At 40.5% G+C, this 17,008-nt stretch overlaps 1 protein-coding gene across 2 annotated transcripts in view; it reads right to left on the bottom strand.

Moving 5' to 3' along the window:
* The window catches only part of TTC27 (tetratricopeptide repeat domain 27), a 184,070-nt gene that overhangs the window by 42,068 nt on the left and 124,994 nt on the right, over positions 1-17,008 (bottom strand). For both annotated transcript variants that reach the window (XM_008700249.2, XM_008700250.2), the window contains one exon: positions 13,400-13,627. In XM_008700249.2, coding sequence (XP_008698471.1) covers positions 13,400-13,627 — 228 coding nt within the window. The remainder of the gene's footprint in view (positions 1-13,399; positions 13,628-17,008) is intronic.

The raw sequence follows: 17,008 nt of genomic DNA, 5'->3' as shown, positions 1-17,008 counted from the left end.
CATTTGCCCACTCTTTCCAGAGAATACAAAACATGAGGAAGTACAGGCGTTCACATGTCTTATGCATGTGAGACTCTCCTGCTGGACGTATCGCCCTATTTCTAGGCTACAGATAACGGGGCAATGACAATTTCCTTCCATTATTACAACATGGCAATAGGGAGGAGAGATAAAGCCCACAATGTACCATCTGTGACTGAGAACTTACTGTGGGCCTGAAAACATCTAGACACTGTGCATACATTGGCTCTAATGTCCCCAGCAGCACGCTGAGACAGGTATTATAACCTCCACTTTACAAGTAAAGAAATTGAAGCTCAGAAAGACGAGGTGAGGGGCGCCTGGGTGGCTCATTCGTTAAGCGTCTGCCTTCGGCTCAGGGCGTGATCCCGGAGTCCTGGGATCTAGCCCCACATCAGGCTCCTCCACTGGGAGCCTGCTTCTTCCTCTCGCACTCCCCCTGTTTGTGTTCCCTCTCTTGCTGATTGTCTCTCTGTCAAATAAATAAAATCTTTAAAAAAAGAAAGAAAGAAAGAAAGAAAGAAAGAAAGAAAGAAAGAAAGAAAGAAAGAAAGAAAGAAAGAAAGAAAGAAAGAAAGAAAGAAAGAAAGAAAGAAAGAAAGAAAGAAAGACGAGGTGACTGACCTACATTATGTTCCTTGCAGCTGCTAGGATTTGGAATCAGGTTAGGGGCGGCAAGGCTTCTGTCCCCCCACCACCACCCTAGAGTCCCAGCTACAGCCCAGATGTCAACGGCAGTGCTCGTGTTTCCTGGCAGTCATGCAAGTGAGACTTTAAGAGTTTCATTTTTTATTGCTTACCAGTATGAGAAAGGAAGAACAAAAAGGAAAGAATCTCTTTTTTCTCTACATATTATTCACATATGTTCATTCTGTCTTCTCCATCGGAATGTAAGCTCCAACTCCTCAAGTCTTTCCACCACGGCTAATACCAGTTCACAACAGAAACTCTTTAACTCCCTTTCCAATAAAAACCACTTTCTTCTTTCAAAAACTACGATGATGTTGAAAATTAACTACTACAGATCAAGGATGAGCACAAGTTCCCAAGATAATTAACAATTCTGAGTACTGTGTCACAGAAGTGTGGTCTTCTGTATAGAATGGGCTGGGAAAGGCTGCCTCAGATCCTCTAAAATTCCCCGGTCCTGCAGAGACACTCGCTGTTATGTGCTTGATTATTCCAAAACACCGAAGTTGTAACTTCTCTTTGCTCTGATGAAAACCCCAGTGGTTCTTCATTAAAGGAAGAAAAAAATTCAAATGTGACATTTTTGTGTTCAAAGCTTTCCATAACTTTTTTTAAAAAAGATCTTATTTATTTAATTTGAGAGAGAGAGAGAAAGAGAAAAAGAGAAAGAGACAGAACGTGAATAGAGGGAGGGGCAGAGGGAGAATCTCAAGCAGATTCTGTGCTGAGCATGGGGCCCAATGAGGGGCTCCATCTCACAACCCTGAGACCATGCCCTGAGCCAAAACCAAGAGTTAGAAGCTAAACTTACTGAGACACCCACACGCCCCATATAACTTCTAACTAGACCTCAACCAAATTCACCACTACTGCCTAACATAAGACAATGTCCTCCAGAGGCAAAAAGGAAGAGGTTAAGAGTAAGCACTCTGGAACCAGAAAGTCCAGGTTCAAATCCCAGCTCCACCCACCATAAACTGTGGGAACTGGTGCAAATTACTTAACCTTCTGTTTCCTTATCTGTAAAATGAGGGTAAAAACAGTAAGTACCTCAAGGATTGTGCTGAGGTTTAAAAATATATGCAAAATGCTTAGGCTAGTACCTGGTACCTAGTAAATACTCGATGTTAACTGCTATTATTATTATTATTATTATTATTATAACTGAATAAAAAATAAACAGTGAAAAACAACAGTTATCAAGAAATCTTTGTTGGCTACCTGGTTGGTTTTTCATCTGCTAGTTTCCTCTCCTGAAACATGTTTTCCCAACTTATGTTTCCCATCCAAATCCCAACCATTCTTCCTAGTTCAGAACATCAGCATCAGGCCTGTACTGACCGTTCATATCCTCATTCACACTGCCATCACTAGGCATCCAAAGCATGCTGTCTATTTACGCTACTCCCTGACCACATACAAAGTTATTTCTGCCTCCTCTCCTCATTTAGCCCATAGAAACCACAGGAGGTCAAAAGGCCATGTCTTAACACAATTCTTCCGTATCCCCCTCAATACCTCAAAATGGTTTACGCTTACATTCTAGCTTAGACCATAGAAGATGCTTAATAAATAGAAACTGCCATTATAATAGTAATGCTCTCATCTTCTTTCCAGTCTCATTAGAAATATTATTCCTTTCCCAAAGCTAACACCTTCATCTCTTCTCCTCATTTCACTCTTCCCTCAAATGATCTTTCCTAGTTATACAACATTCAATCTCTCCGCCATCCACTGGATTCACTTTCTCCTTTATCCACTGCCCTCAACTGCATAAAGGTCTCTGGTTATCTTGCCAGATTTACCTGCCCCTCCTGCCCCTTGTACATGACATTTGACTCTCACCTCTTTGACATGCGCCCAATATGAACAGTCTATACATGTTTTATCCTTTTCCTCACGTGCCACCCACTCTAAACCCCCTGAAGCTGGTTCTGAAGGTCATTAGTGAGCTCCAAATCCAGTGACCTCTTCTTGGCCCTCTCTGGACATCATCACTACCTGTGACATTACTCACTAACACCTGTTGTTCCTTTAGTTTCCATGAATCCCTACCCCTCTCACCAAGACTCTGGTGTATTTTGTTTGAAGCTTTTTTTACCAGTGCTATTTCTTCTGCCTTCCTCCAACTGCTGCTCAAAGGTCAGGATTTTGCTCAGTGTTGTCTTCCAAGATTTTCTGTAAAGAATTCACTCACTTGCATGGCTTCATCTTTCTTCCACAAAAAAGCCCCAAATCTGCAAGCTTAATTCTGGCCTTCCTACTGGGCTTGGGCTCTTATGTCCAATGGACGATCAGCCGTCTCTGCCTAGATACAGCGACATGCCTTCGTACCCAATATCCAAAATCACATCACCTCTTCCTGTAAAAGATATTTTCCCTTCTTTTGAATTCTCTATATTTTATCAACAGAGACATCTTCCTTTTTCATCAGACAATTGAGAAAACTGGCATCCTCTCAGATTCCAAGCTCTCCCTCTATCCTGCCCATCCAAATGAGTAAGTCCCAGAAGATTTTCCTTTGTAATGAGGCTTCAACCTGTTCTATCCTTCCACCCTCGCTACTAAAGCCACGGCCCGCTCATCGATAACATTCATTCCTTATTTAAACTTCCTATAATACCACTGTTGTCGTATCCCTCTTTTATTCAAAACCACAACAGACTTCCATATCTACAGGGTTGGACAATCCTGAAGAAGGGTTTGTATATAGGTCCCTTCCCGGACTAGTTCTACCCATATCACTCCCTGGTGGAAACTCTCCACTCTCCACAGATAGGATGACACAGCCGAATTCATTCCCACATCCGTGTCTGTACATGGTAGGTTCTCGATAATGCTAAGTTAGGCAGCCACGCAACATTTTTGAAAGTGAAACAGAGCATCAAAAAAATAATTAAAGTTACATATCTAAAAAAATTCCTTATTTATTGACCAACAAATTGTTGAGCAACAAATTGGTTTTACTATATCAGGGGACCAATGAAACTGTTCTATTCAAAATTGAGAAATAAAAACATATTAAAGTAAAAATATTTAAACACTGATTATCTGAACATTTAAATATAACAAAAGGAACATTAATCAAGCTATACATTTACAGCATTTGTACATTTCTTGTAATATATTACAGAATTAAAATTACTTAAATTTTATCAGTGGATATTTATAAACTTTAATCATTTCCTTAATCATACCTAATCTAATACCATGTCATTGCTGTTTTTCTGATTAATTCCTTTTCTGGATATGATCTTAGTACTTACAATTTTCTCATAAAATTACCTGTCTACTCCAATGTTGTTCTTTATTGTTAATTATCATATTTATTATTAATACAATTAAAATTGCCAAAACTTTGACTCACTCTTATCTGTAGGTCATAATGATTTTAGTTGAGAAAATATTCTTTATAAATACAGCGAGGAAAAATTAAAAATAGAACTATTATATGACCCAGCAAATTCGACTCTGGGGTATCTATCTGAGGGATTAAAGAGGTATCTGCACCCTTGTGTTCACTGCAGCATTATTCACAATAGCCAAGGTACATAAACAATCTCATTGCTTGTGAATAGACTAATGGATAAAGAAAATGTGGACAAACACACATGCATGCATACACACACACAAATGTCATCCAGCCATAAAAGAGAAGGAAATCCTGCCTTTTGTGACAACATGGATGCACTCTGAGTGCTACATGAAGTCAGTCAGACAGAGAAAGACAAATACTATATGTTCTCACTTGTATGTGGAATCTAAAAAAGCTGAACTCTAGAAACAGAATGGTGGTTGCCAGGGGCTAGGAGGGTAGGGGAAATGGGGAGACACTGGTCCAAGGGGACAAGCTTTCAGTTATTATAAGATGAATAAGTTCTGGGTTCCTAGCATTCTAGTATGGTGATTATAGTTAACAAGACTGTATCATATACTTGAAAGTTGCCAAGAGAGTAGGTTTTAAATATTATCAACACACACACACACACGTAATTATGTAGGGTGACAGAGTATTTAACTAATGCTACAGTGATGAGCATTTTGCAATATATACAAGTATCAATCATGTTGTATACCTTCAATTTACATCATGTAATATGTCAATTATGTTTCAATAAAGCTGGAAAAAAATTTCAATGCACTGAGATAACTGGTAAACTCAGAGCAACTACTGCTAAACAGAGGATATTCTTAATACTAATCTTGTTAATACTGAAACTTTTAAGTATTTCTCTTAGGAACTGTCTTTTGGCCTCCATTTAGAGTGCCTTTCTTCAATTTTTTTTTTTAAGTAGGACCCTGAGATCAAGACCTGAGCTGAGATCAAGAGTCAGACGCTTAACCAACTGAGCCACCCAGGTGCTCTGAACAAATATTTTTAATAAGACACAAATAAGCTGTCTCTATTTATGATTCTAAGTTTCACCAAATCTAGAGACTGCTAAACTATAGGCCTAATTCCAGTACAGAATATAAATTTATTCAATTAAAATCAGAAGCTCAATAAAAGTTTCCTGCAGGGGCACCTGGGTGGCTCAGTTGGTTGTGTCCAACTCTTTTGATTTCGGCTCAGGTCATGATCTCAGGATTGTGGGATCAAGTCTGGCATCAGGCTCCATGCTGGGCGTGGAGTCTGCTTGGTATTCTCTCTCTCTCTCCCCCTCTGCCCCTCCCTGCTCCCTCTCTTAAAAAAAAAAGTTTCCTACAAATTATTATTGATGGTTTAAGTACAATAGTATTATGGTTACTTTTTAAAAAAAAAAGATTATTTATTTATTTACTTACTTATTTGAGAGAGAGAGAGGGGGGAGGGAGAGCACAAGAAGAGGGGAGCGGCAGAGTGAGAGGGAGAAGCAGGCTCCCCACTGAGCAGGGAGCCCAATGTGGGTCTTGATCAGGACCCTGAAATCATGACCTCAGCTGAAGGCAGGGACTTAACTGACTGAGCCACCCAGGTGCCCCATTATGGTCATTTTTCAAAGTCATTTCTTCAGAGTTATATATGCAAACATTTAAAAATTAAATGATTTGATACACTGGATTTGTTTCAGAATAATATGGGGCAGAGTTAGGGAAATATTGATGAAATAAGATCAGCCATAAGTTAGTAATTACTGAAGCTGGTTGATGCATGTGGGAAGGGGCTCATTATAGTAAGTCTCTCTGCTATTGCGCATATTTTATATAATTGAAATTTGTTTAATAAAAGGTTACAAAGAAAAGACTCCTCCCAAGTGGATTGGATGATACTGAATTAGACCCCCAAAATTCAAATGTTTAAACTCACCCCCCCCTTGTGACTATACTTGGAGATAGGACCTTTAAGGAAATAAGATTAAATGAGGTCATAGGGGTGGGGCCCTAATCTGATAGGACTGGTGTCCTTCTACAGGCACACAGAGGAAAAGTCCTGCCACCCAAAAGCCAGGAAGAGAGACCTCACCAGAAACCAACCCTGAAGGTACCCTGATCTTGTACTGTCACCTTCTGGAATTGTGAGAAAATAAATCTGTCATTTAAACCACCCAGCCTGTAGTAATTTGTTATGGCAGCCCTAGCAGACTAATACTGAAAGATATTCAAAAGTATAATTTTATATTGCAAAATTAAATCCTGTCTATCATTTGAGCTCTCAATATTCCTTCTTATGGAAAATTTCAATGTCTCCCTATTTGAAAGTGCTGCCTTCAATAATTACAATCTGCTAAAAACTTTTTTAAAAAGCTGAAGTTTTTTGGAACTCCGTTAATTGAATACATAAAAGATTTCCAATTGGTTTTGAACACAATGCAGCCAAAATGCAAAAGACTTTTTCTTAAAAAGTTCATATCCTGTAGGACACTTAAATTGATTTATAAAATAATTCTTCAAAACTCCTTTTTACAGGAGTTAAAAAAACATTTTTAAAGTCCACCTGATGATGGGCAGAAACAGAAAAGTATACACTGCCACACGATACAATTTTTAATTCAACATCAGACGTGTCACAAGAATCTTATAATTCAATTACCCTAACAGTGTGTATGAAAATATTTGTAAATGAAAACAGCCAGCTTTTATATCCATTAGAAGCCTGTTTGGTCCACATTATGTCCACCACCACAGCCAAATTCAAGTACATTCACACTCCACAGGTTTTCTTAATCCAGAAAGAGCATTCTCTTTACCATGTTGCCATGTTTCACCAAAATTTATAACCTTACTATCACCACTAAAAGAAATACTTTTATCTGCTATGTTAAACTTGTTAATTAAATTTACAACAGCATTCAGAATGTCAGATGTTTTACCTTTCAGAAAATGAATTTCCAAAAATGTTATTTTGAATCCACAACTGGGTGAAAGAAATTAAACCATTATGAGAACAGAATTAACGACTTTTCTATTTGAAGCATCTGATGTCACTGATACTAAACTGGTAAATTCAACTGGTACTGAACTAGTTCTGCTAAACGAGCTAGCACATTAACACCTATGATCTCAACTTTTCAAACACGTACAAGAAAATATGGTATGGACCAATCTGGTAAACCATTTGTGCTCATTTTCATTTGCTCTAGATAAAGTCAAGTCTCACAGAATGACATGAAAATGCATCTCCTATGGCCATATATTAAATCGTCATCTTTGGACATGACTTCTTTAAAAAAAAACAAAACTACTAACTTTTGACATAAATGCTAATATTTCTTCAACAGACTTAGGTCTTCTGGTTTTCACGTAGTCAGTGATACTGCCATGGTCCCTGAGGTGGAGGGTAAATGTCAATTACATTTTGTGCAAGTTCATTAGCTGTCTTGACAAATGAGAACTGAGTTCCTTACTGTCCTCTAAAAACACACTTTTTTGGTTTGTTTGCTTTTTGAAAATGAACGCTGCCAAAGGGTTTATTATAAACTATAAAAAGTTACCAAGCAACATAATACAAAAATAGTGGTATATTTAGGCCATACAATAAGTGAGCAAACCGCTGTAGCAAGAGAATTCAGACTGTTCCCCATGTGCTTTATTTATGGTAGGCTTGCTCTGCTCTGCTCCCCATACAGCTAGCCTACGATTCCCCACACTTCTCACTAATCCTGCCAACTGGTAGTCAGGCAATGCCATGCCTTGTGCGGGCTGCGGCTTGGCACAAATGTCTGATATAGACCAGGGGGCTTATAAAGACATTGGCCCCAGGATTTCTCCTACCGCTACCCAGGACCTGAAGCAGAGCAGGCTGTAACAGCAAGCATCCTGCATGCTGTCCTTGAAAGCGTAATGTTAGCAAGCTGTGTCAGGAAAGGGTTGGAAAAAAAGAGACAGGCTGTTCCTGGTCATTGTTCAGATTTTAGCACTGTATGCGGGAGCTCTGTCCACTGCACAGGCACTAAATATAATACTAGATGAGACTATGGCAGAAGATGGAAGCACAAAGTGGACGCCTGTGAAAACGCACTGCAACTGCTTTTTATGCAAAAATTAATAATACTTCATTTAGAAATGAAAAATCTTGAGACAAACTCTAAACGGGATGGGTTACCAGGATAACAAGCATAAGCCATTTATGCTTAATGAACAAACATAAGCCATTTATGTTTAATGAACACTCAAATCCATGGCTTTCTTCATGCTCTTCTCCCTGGGAAGTCAGTTCCCCCTCTGAACGTCTACTCACCTTCCACCGTGTGGGGCACATCTGCACTAACACTCCTGCCCCATCTCCAGCATGGCCTTCCCTGACCCTGTCAGTCCGTGGCGACCGCCCACCTCCTCTCAACGATAGCCCTTCCGCCCATTACACTGCAGTAATATCATATAACCTTACAAAGGTGGGTGACCGGTTCAATGAGGAGGAGAGAGTTCAGGAAAATAAAAGGGGGGTAGGGACAAAAGAAAAGAAATATAGTGTGTGTGCTGAGAGAAGGCAGAAAAAATAATAGGAAGTGATACTTTCCTTTTTCAGAGCTACACATGCTGGTTTGATATCTGAGCAATTTCCTTGTTTTTACTTTTTACATAAGGTTAGGGGACAATGGGAATAATAAGTAGACATAAGGATTTCTGTTTTACTTCTGGTCCTGAGACTGTGAGATCCTGCTTGGGAGGTTTGGCTAACACTTCCTCCCACTTTCTTCAGCTTCCAACAGCCCACAAACTCAAGTCTAAGGACGAATTTTCATCATTTCAGAAGTTGCTTGGAGAATGAGACAGGCAGGTATGAGTGGATAACAGCCGGCAATCTCTAAAGCACACATGGAAATGGTACACGCATCTTCTGGTTCTCTAACAAATGCACCGCAGACAGCCCATTTGCTTTGCAGACCCTCCCTGATATAAAACCAAACACTCCTATTTTTATACCAATGTGGTTTCAGAAAATCATTGCAATGCACAAAAGCCATTCAAGTATCACTGTCATTTTGCCTAAATTTTGTTATTAAACCTAACTGTTTGGAAATGTCTGAAAGAAGATAATACGTTTCTTCAAATTCCTTTTTCTATTACATTCCATTCTTCTACTTTCCTTCTATTCCGGGACTTAAAGGAGACGACAGCATGTAGGAACTCCTTCTTCAAAGACAGTTCAAACTTGGATCCCAGGTTCTAAGGTCTGTGCGTCCAAGTTTGCATCTTGTAGTAGTTCCGTACAAGTGTAGCATCAAATGCCTGCATATTTGGGCATGGCTCGCAGCCTGCCTCAATTGGATCCATATGACAAGCTACAAAATATGCCCACATAACATCTGTTTGTATTGTGATGCTGCTTTGAGCAACTGTCATTTCTTTGTCTTGCTAAGTAATTAATTCCAAATTATATAAGAGGCCATCAAGCCCTGTCAAGTCCTCCCTTGCAGATTCCCTCATATCCATCCCGTTTTCCTCTTGCCCCTGCCACACTGATAATCGTCACGCTAGACTAGTGCTGGCCCCCCAAACCTGTCTGCATCTAGTATCTCACACGGCCACAGTGCGGCCAGGACACCAAGCCTAAATTACCTCCATGCAGACCACATTCCTTGATTCAAAACAAAGCCAAGCACAAATCAGCCCTTCAGTGGCTCCCTATCTGCCAAATAAAAAGTCAAAGAGCTTAGCCTCACATTTAAGACCCTTTATAATCTGGCTCCAGTCCAGATTTCCCAATGGAACTGCCCTATTTCTTTTTACTCTCCAAAACCAGCCTTTTCACTACTCCTCTGTTTCCCCAGCACGTATGCGCGCACGCACGCGCGCGCCCACACACACACACACCCCTTCTCCTTCTGTTTCCAGGGCTTTGCTCATACCGTCCACCTGCATGGATGTCCTCACCACTGCCCTCCCCTTGGCCTATTCATGTACTATCCTTCGAAGCCAAATGCAACATTCTATTTTCACTATCTATCATCCTATCTCTACTATCTCTTTGACCTCTACATAACTACTGCTTTACAAATAACTCACTTGGTGTTTCTTTGATGCCTCGTACTCTTGGCTAGTTTGCTTATGGTCACTTCACTAGATTGTACCAGAGGGTATAAACCAGCCTCTCTGGTGATCTGCTGCTACTGTTTCGTCCTCTGACTTGATGCTATGTGCACGCAAACAATTAGTATATATATATGATTGACTAACTGGTTAAAGATATTATGTATTTGCTCACTCAACAAATATTTATTGAATCCCAATATGTGCTAGGCACTATTACAGGCACTGGGAAAGTATAAATGAACCACACAGATTAAAAACTCTTGCCTTCATAGGACTTACATTCTAGAGAAGGAGAAATAGAATTCTTTTTTTCAAAGTAAGCTGTAAAAATATTAGAAGGTGCTAAGTGCTCTGGAGAAAAAGCAGGGAAAGAAAGTAAGCAGTATAAGGTAGAGGTGGAAAGTGGGCTATGATTTTACATAGAATGATCATGGAAGGCCTCTCTGAACAAGTGACTTTTGAGCAATGACTTAAATGAGACAATGGAGTGAGGTATGCAGATATCTGGAAGAACATTCTGGGCAGAGGGAAAGCAAGTACTAAAACCCTGAGGCAGGAATGTGCCTAGAATATTCAGGGAAGAACAAAGAGGCTAATGTGGGGTGAGTGGGGTGGGGGGAATGGGAAGAGCTAGGCTGAGAGAAGCCCTGTCGGTCTTTCAGGGATCTGGGCTGTGATCACTAGGGAACACAGAAGAGGAATGACACATGTGACCCATATCTGAAAGGATCCACTTGGATGGTCATTGAGAATAGGCAGATGGGAATACAGACAGAGGCAGGAAGACCAGTCAGAGTAATTTGGGATGGGGATGACCCCGGGGACAAAAGTCTTTAGGATGGGGAGAACAGTATCTTAGACACTGGAGATATTAAATTGGAGTAATGCATGGGGAGAATGAGGGAGTAGTCAGACACAGGGGTCTAGAGTTCATGGGAGAAAATGAGGCTGAAACCCTCGATGGGGAGTTGTCGGTATATAGACGGTATCAAACCTATGGGAGCAGATGAAATCCAGGGAGCCAGTGTAGACAGAGATAAGATCCAAGGACTAAGCCTAGGAACCCGCTAAGACTGAGAAGGAGGAGCCGGTGAGGCAGGAGGAAAACAAGGAAAATGTGAATGCCAGTCCGTTGGGAAGAGACCTTGTGCTTGAGAGAGTAATCCATGTTCATGAGAAACATGGCACTGATTTAACTTAGACTACAGAGGCTAAGGGAGGGAGTTTATTTTCTCACTCCTTAGGGCAGCTGTGGTTAGGCAAATTTTAGGCAGGGGTACTAAGATAAACAAGGATAGGATACAATTTTCCTAAAAGTAAAAGTAAAATTATGACAACACAATATTGAGTTCTATTTTCTACTGGGACCAAAAAAAAAAAAAAAAAAAGCCAAGTGATAAAATAGTGCAGGGTTTGTCAATCTTGGCACTGCTGACATTTTAAGCCAGGCAATTCTTTATCGTGGGGGGCTATCCTGTGCATTATGGGATGTGTAGCAGCAGCCCACTAGATGGCAGTAGGAGACCCCTTCACACCAACCCCCCCACCCCCACCCCAGTGCCAAAAGCCCCTGCAGGGCAAAATCCGCCCCACCTGACAGCCACTGAGTTAGAGCAAACTGTCAATAAAAACCAACTCTAAGCATACTTTAAACATCCTTGCTGCTGAATGCACCTGTTCATTTCCACTGACAATCTAATTTCTGCTAACAATCTCTTCCCCAGATTTCTCACCAGCCAGCTGATTTGGAAGGTTCTCACTGTATTCATTACTCAGAGTGAAGAAAGCAAGCAATAGGCTCAACAATGTACTGGTAATTTTCCTCAGTATAACAGATATGCCCCAAGTCTACCCAGTTCAAACATGACCATCTCTGCCCACACTTGTTCACAGCAGCACTATTCTTGATAGCCGCGAGGCAGAAGCGACCCGGTGTTCAACCACGGACAGAGAAACAAACAGCGGTATACCCGTAACAATGGACTATTACTCAGCCATAAAAAGAAAGGAAATTCTGACACACGCTACAACATCGACATTATGCGACATTATGCTGGCAGAATATGCTAGTCACAAAGAGACAAATACTGTTACGACTCTACTCATCTGAGGTACTTATAGTAGTCAAATTCATAGAGAGAGAAAGTAGGATAGTTGCCAGGGACTAAAGAAAGGGGAGAAGAGGGAGCTGCCATTCAATGCGTACAGTTTTACTTTTGCAGGATAAAAAAAGGTGTTAGAGATGGCGGGTAGTGATAGCTGCACGACAGTGAGAATGCACTTAACGCTACGGAACGGTATACTTACAAATGGTGAAGATGGGCAATTTTATGTTATGTGCTTTTTACCACTTTTTTTTTTTTTTTTTAAAGCATACAGGCTCTGGGGTCAGACTGTCTTGAGTTCAAAATCTGGCAAAATGCCTAGCAAGCTATCTGGCTCATAGTAAGTGCTCAGTAAACATTAAGAGTTAATTACAAATTAGTACATTAACCAGAATTCTACCAAGTTGGTGTGCATGTCTGTCAGGACCCATGGTTGACAGTAACGTGTGCATTTAGTGAAACAGGAAAGCAGTCATAAAGAAGTATGGTTTAAAAAAATAAGGACTGTTTCTGAGAATAAAATCATTTTACCAAATGAGTATCATTAAGCACAAAGTAAGGTCAATTTCTTTCCCCTCAAAATTAGGTCCTCTCCTGTGGATTTGTCTTGCCATTTAAAGATCCAGACTCTTTCTGTATTATTTTTTCAAACCTTAAAATTTTTTTTAAACATTTGAAATTATTTGTGCATATATATATATATATATATGTATATGACTTTTTCTTAAATGATCAATCATCCATTCTAGATGTTACCCTGTTTATATGAGCTTTGCTTCCATTATTGATTTCCACAGTCTCCCCTGCCCAGTCCTACAGGGGCTGTAATTCGGACTCCCGTTCATTTCCTCCTAACATATCTGCTGAAAATGCAAGCTAATTTGCATAGCTGCATGTGTATTAAGGACAGTTAAAGGAAAGAAATAACAAAATAAAACAGAGAAGTTAATAACAGAAACACAACAGAAAGTGCTTAACGTTTTTGGTGACGAGCAAGAAGCAGTGGCCAACAGAGGCTCCCTTCTCAGCTTGCGAAGACAAGCTCACCAGGCAGGTACTCATTCGGAAAGAAACCAACGCAAAGAAAAACGTAGTGCCCAGGGTGGATGGGGCTTTCTCCATTGTCTCACCTGCATGGGATTGATCTTCACCGAGCGCTCAAAGCACTCCACGCATTCTCTGAACTCCTTGTTCCGCAGATGAAGGAGGCCTTTGGAGCGCTGGGCCCGAGCACTGCGGTGGCAGGAGAGCTCCCAGGCCCGGTCATAGCAAGAGTGGTCTCGAAGGACATCTCCAAGCAAGCAGTATAAACTCGGCGTTTCTTTTTTCTCCAGCTCTTGCCTAAGGATTTCTTCTGCCTAGAAATAACAACAGAAATAACTGAATTGCTTATAGTGACAAATGGCTATTTTTTTGTTTTTTAGCACATAGACATCTTTATCCCACAGGATCCAAATGTTTATTTTCAAAGTCTGAGATGACCCGCTTATTTCATGCATCTGAGACGCAGGCTGAATAAGAGAAAACCAACAGAAAACAAATCCAGTACAGGGGAAAGAGAGGAACAAGAAGAAAGAGGCGAATGCTACTTTATTGGGGTCTGGAATACTACAGGAAAGAAAGGTACCAAGGAGAAGCTTACTCCACAATGTTGGGAGGACTCACTGAGCTCCCCATTTGCTGCCACTCCAGTTGTCACCACTGGGACTGTGAGAGAGGCATCTTTAGTTCGCCTCTACGCAACAGCAATGAAAAGTAGGTTTTCCCGTTTTTATTTTATTTTATTTATTTATTTATTGTCTGTCTGTTTTGTTTTTCCTTTTTTAAAATGGCATGCTCAGGGAGCCTGGGATTGCTGAAACATTTATAAAAGAAGGAGGGAGGTACAACTTCATAGTCATTGTTTTTTCTCATAGATAAAACTTGCCAACATGAGGCCTCTCTGCTTCCGAACGGTCCATTCACTCTAGAAATTAAAGACCATCCTCTGTGCACTGCACAAGCTTGGGTACGATTCGCAAAGGTCCACAATTCAGATTCACCTCATCAGCTAGGCTAATTCTGGACTTGTTACCCCTCCCCTGACACACACCCCTTCCCCCTTGTTTCTGATCGGTTTCAACAGCATGTTAGCAGCTCTACTTTCCCTCCTCACACACAAACACCTTCCTAACAACAGCAGTGGAGTCACCAAAGATGCCAACACAGCCACGGCCACAATGGATGTAGACAGCCAGGAAGCCATCCTATCGTAGCTAACGTGATATTTCAGACTCCTTAATTTACATAGCTGGCAATCGTAAACTCTATAGAGTTGATTTGCTGTAGGTTACACAAAGCTAGAATTCTTAAGCAGTCCAATGTTTACAAAATCTTTTTAAAAGACAGTTGTATATTGTACTGTATGTTAACTAAAATTTAAAAAAAAAGACGGTTGTGTTCTAAAAGTGTCTTTGGATGTTGGCTCCTCTGCATTTCTGCAGTTTATGTAGGATTTTTAGGCTTAGTCTGAAAATGGAACCAGAATTTATAAAATAGTTTCTAAGGAAAATGAGTTTTTTAAATCCCAACTAGCCAAAATACACATGAAATTTTCAAATAAAATCCATGTAATTCCTCTGTAATAGACGATACAATAGTTACTACTGTATCTAACTCTATGTAAGGTCATCTATATAATTACCCAACACATGTATACTTACATATATGCCCATAGTATCCAACCAAATTATGGGTAGAAGCCTGGAGCCACAGCAGGATTTTTGCTGAAATGATCTTACAGTGTAACTGAGGGCATTTCTCTGGGCGATACGGCATTGAAACTTGATACCCACACCCTCCCAGAAATTCTGAAGCTACCCCTGCAGAAAATGAAAATTTGTGACTAGTTAATGTGATCTAGTTGGATCTGAAGACATGAGGAGCCAGCGATCACGAAAGGGTTTAACACTGGTAGTCCGTGATATCCAGTGAGGAAAGCATTTCTTAAATTATCACCTGTGGGAACTTACAAGAAAGCACCTACCTAATGTAAGCCTTCTGTGAATTAAGTTATAGGACACTGAGGATATCAGACTGTGAGGTGGGTTGGCTGCTTGTAAGTTCACCGAACAGCTCAAAGAAAGAAAATGACATCCAGTATTTTAATCCTCAAGGTCAGAGAACCAAGGAATGTCTATGATTGCCTAAAGGAATTTCTTTTGCCCTGAACCTGCCAACCTAGTACAGCCAAAACGCAGATGCAGACATTGCTCCTGCATGATTGCTCAATGACAATATAGGACCAAGTCAGCTTCACGAGGTCTGTGTGCAAGTTAAGGCACGTGATTGGGTTAATCAAATGTTTTAGTCATTCATTTTTCTTCCTCTATTGCCTTTTAGCTACACGTCATTTGATTATTTTTGAGTGACCGCTCTGGCGCTAATCATGCACGTCTTCACTCTGTCAAAGTTCATTCAGAGCTAATACTGTTTCACCTCACGTTTCTCACGTCACAAGTGGCTCAGTCAAGCCCTTCCTAAATTTCTGTTCCATAGAAACAATGAAAGAGAAGTAAGGGATTGCTGCTGTTTTCAGTCACTTAGTTTTGATGTGGTTTGGTTCACAGCCACAGTAACTGCAATGGTTGTTTGAAACACGAGGGCTACTCTGGTACCACTGACTTCACCTGGGTCAGGAGAAGGGGGCATTGATCATGAAAGAGAAAGACCCAAGAATTTAACGAAGGACATTTGCAATGAGTCAGATAACAGAAATCTCCAAACCCTACTGAGTTTCCTATGCCAGAGACGCGATCCTCCCCTATCTGCTAAGACTCGTGCTACTTTGCTTAAAGACAACAGAAGGAATGACTACACCTTAGGGAGATACCCAGCGAGAGAATGCCAATTCTCCTCATACCTGGCCCCTTCCATCCCTCATTGCCTCCATACACATAAGACTTATACACAAAGAGAACCACAAGAGTTCATTACTTTCCAGAGGGAAAAATCTTGGACCATGTGGAAAAAGAGATTCCAAGGGTAACAGACCATAGACAAACTGTGGATCACGATTTTAATCAATTTAGGTACTCATCAGAAATTTCTGGTTCACAGGGCTAACTCAAGCAGCTGAGGATGGTCCTAAATTATTTGCTCAATTGCCTGACTTAAAACCTGGACTCAAATGTGGCCAAAACTAAGTTGAGATGCCAGAAATTCCTTGGTGTGATGTGAAGGAAAGAATCCAACAACTTAGGAAGAAAAGGCTTTTGTTAATTTATTATTTACAACCTGTTCACCCATCCCAATGACCTCCAAGAGGGCCCAGGGGATACTCCTTTCATCTTGGCTTTGAGAAATACATTGTATATGGGAATATTAGCATTCCTGAAAAGTGCTATATAGTAGATGTTCCGTGTAAGCTGATGGAAAAACTTGGAGGTCCTTCAGTTGAAATGAGCTTCCCAATTTTAGTGGGAATTACTAGAACTCAAGGTAATAGAGACTAGCTGACAGCACTTAATCCCTGGAAGCAAGATGAGCATAGTTACTTGCAACAGTCATAGCCAGAGTAGTCTAATAGTGCAATAAGAATGGATCTTAGGTTGTGGCTGACTGACAAGAAGCCTTAGGACCAAATTATATGTATAGCCAACTACGTCCAAACTTGATCTATAGAACATTAAAAAAAAAAAAAAAATCTATGTTTGGAGACCAGATGTCTGACCCGAGTCACCATTCTAAAACACTGTTTC

This window comes from Ursus maritimus, unplaced genomic scaffold, assembly GCF_017311325.1.
Source record: "Ursus maritimus isolate PB19 unplaced genomic scaffold, ASM1731132v1 scaffold_6, whole genome shotgun sequence".
In the NCBI taxonomy this organism is placed as follows: domain Eukaryota; kingdom Metazoa; phylum Chordata; class Mammalia; order Carnivora; family Ursidae; genus Ursus; species Ursus maritimus.
This window is presented reverse-complemented; position numbering and strand designations above follow the sequence as displayed.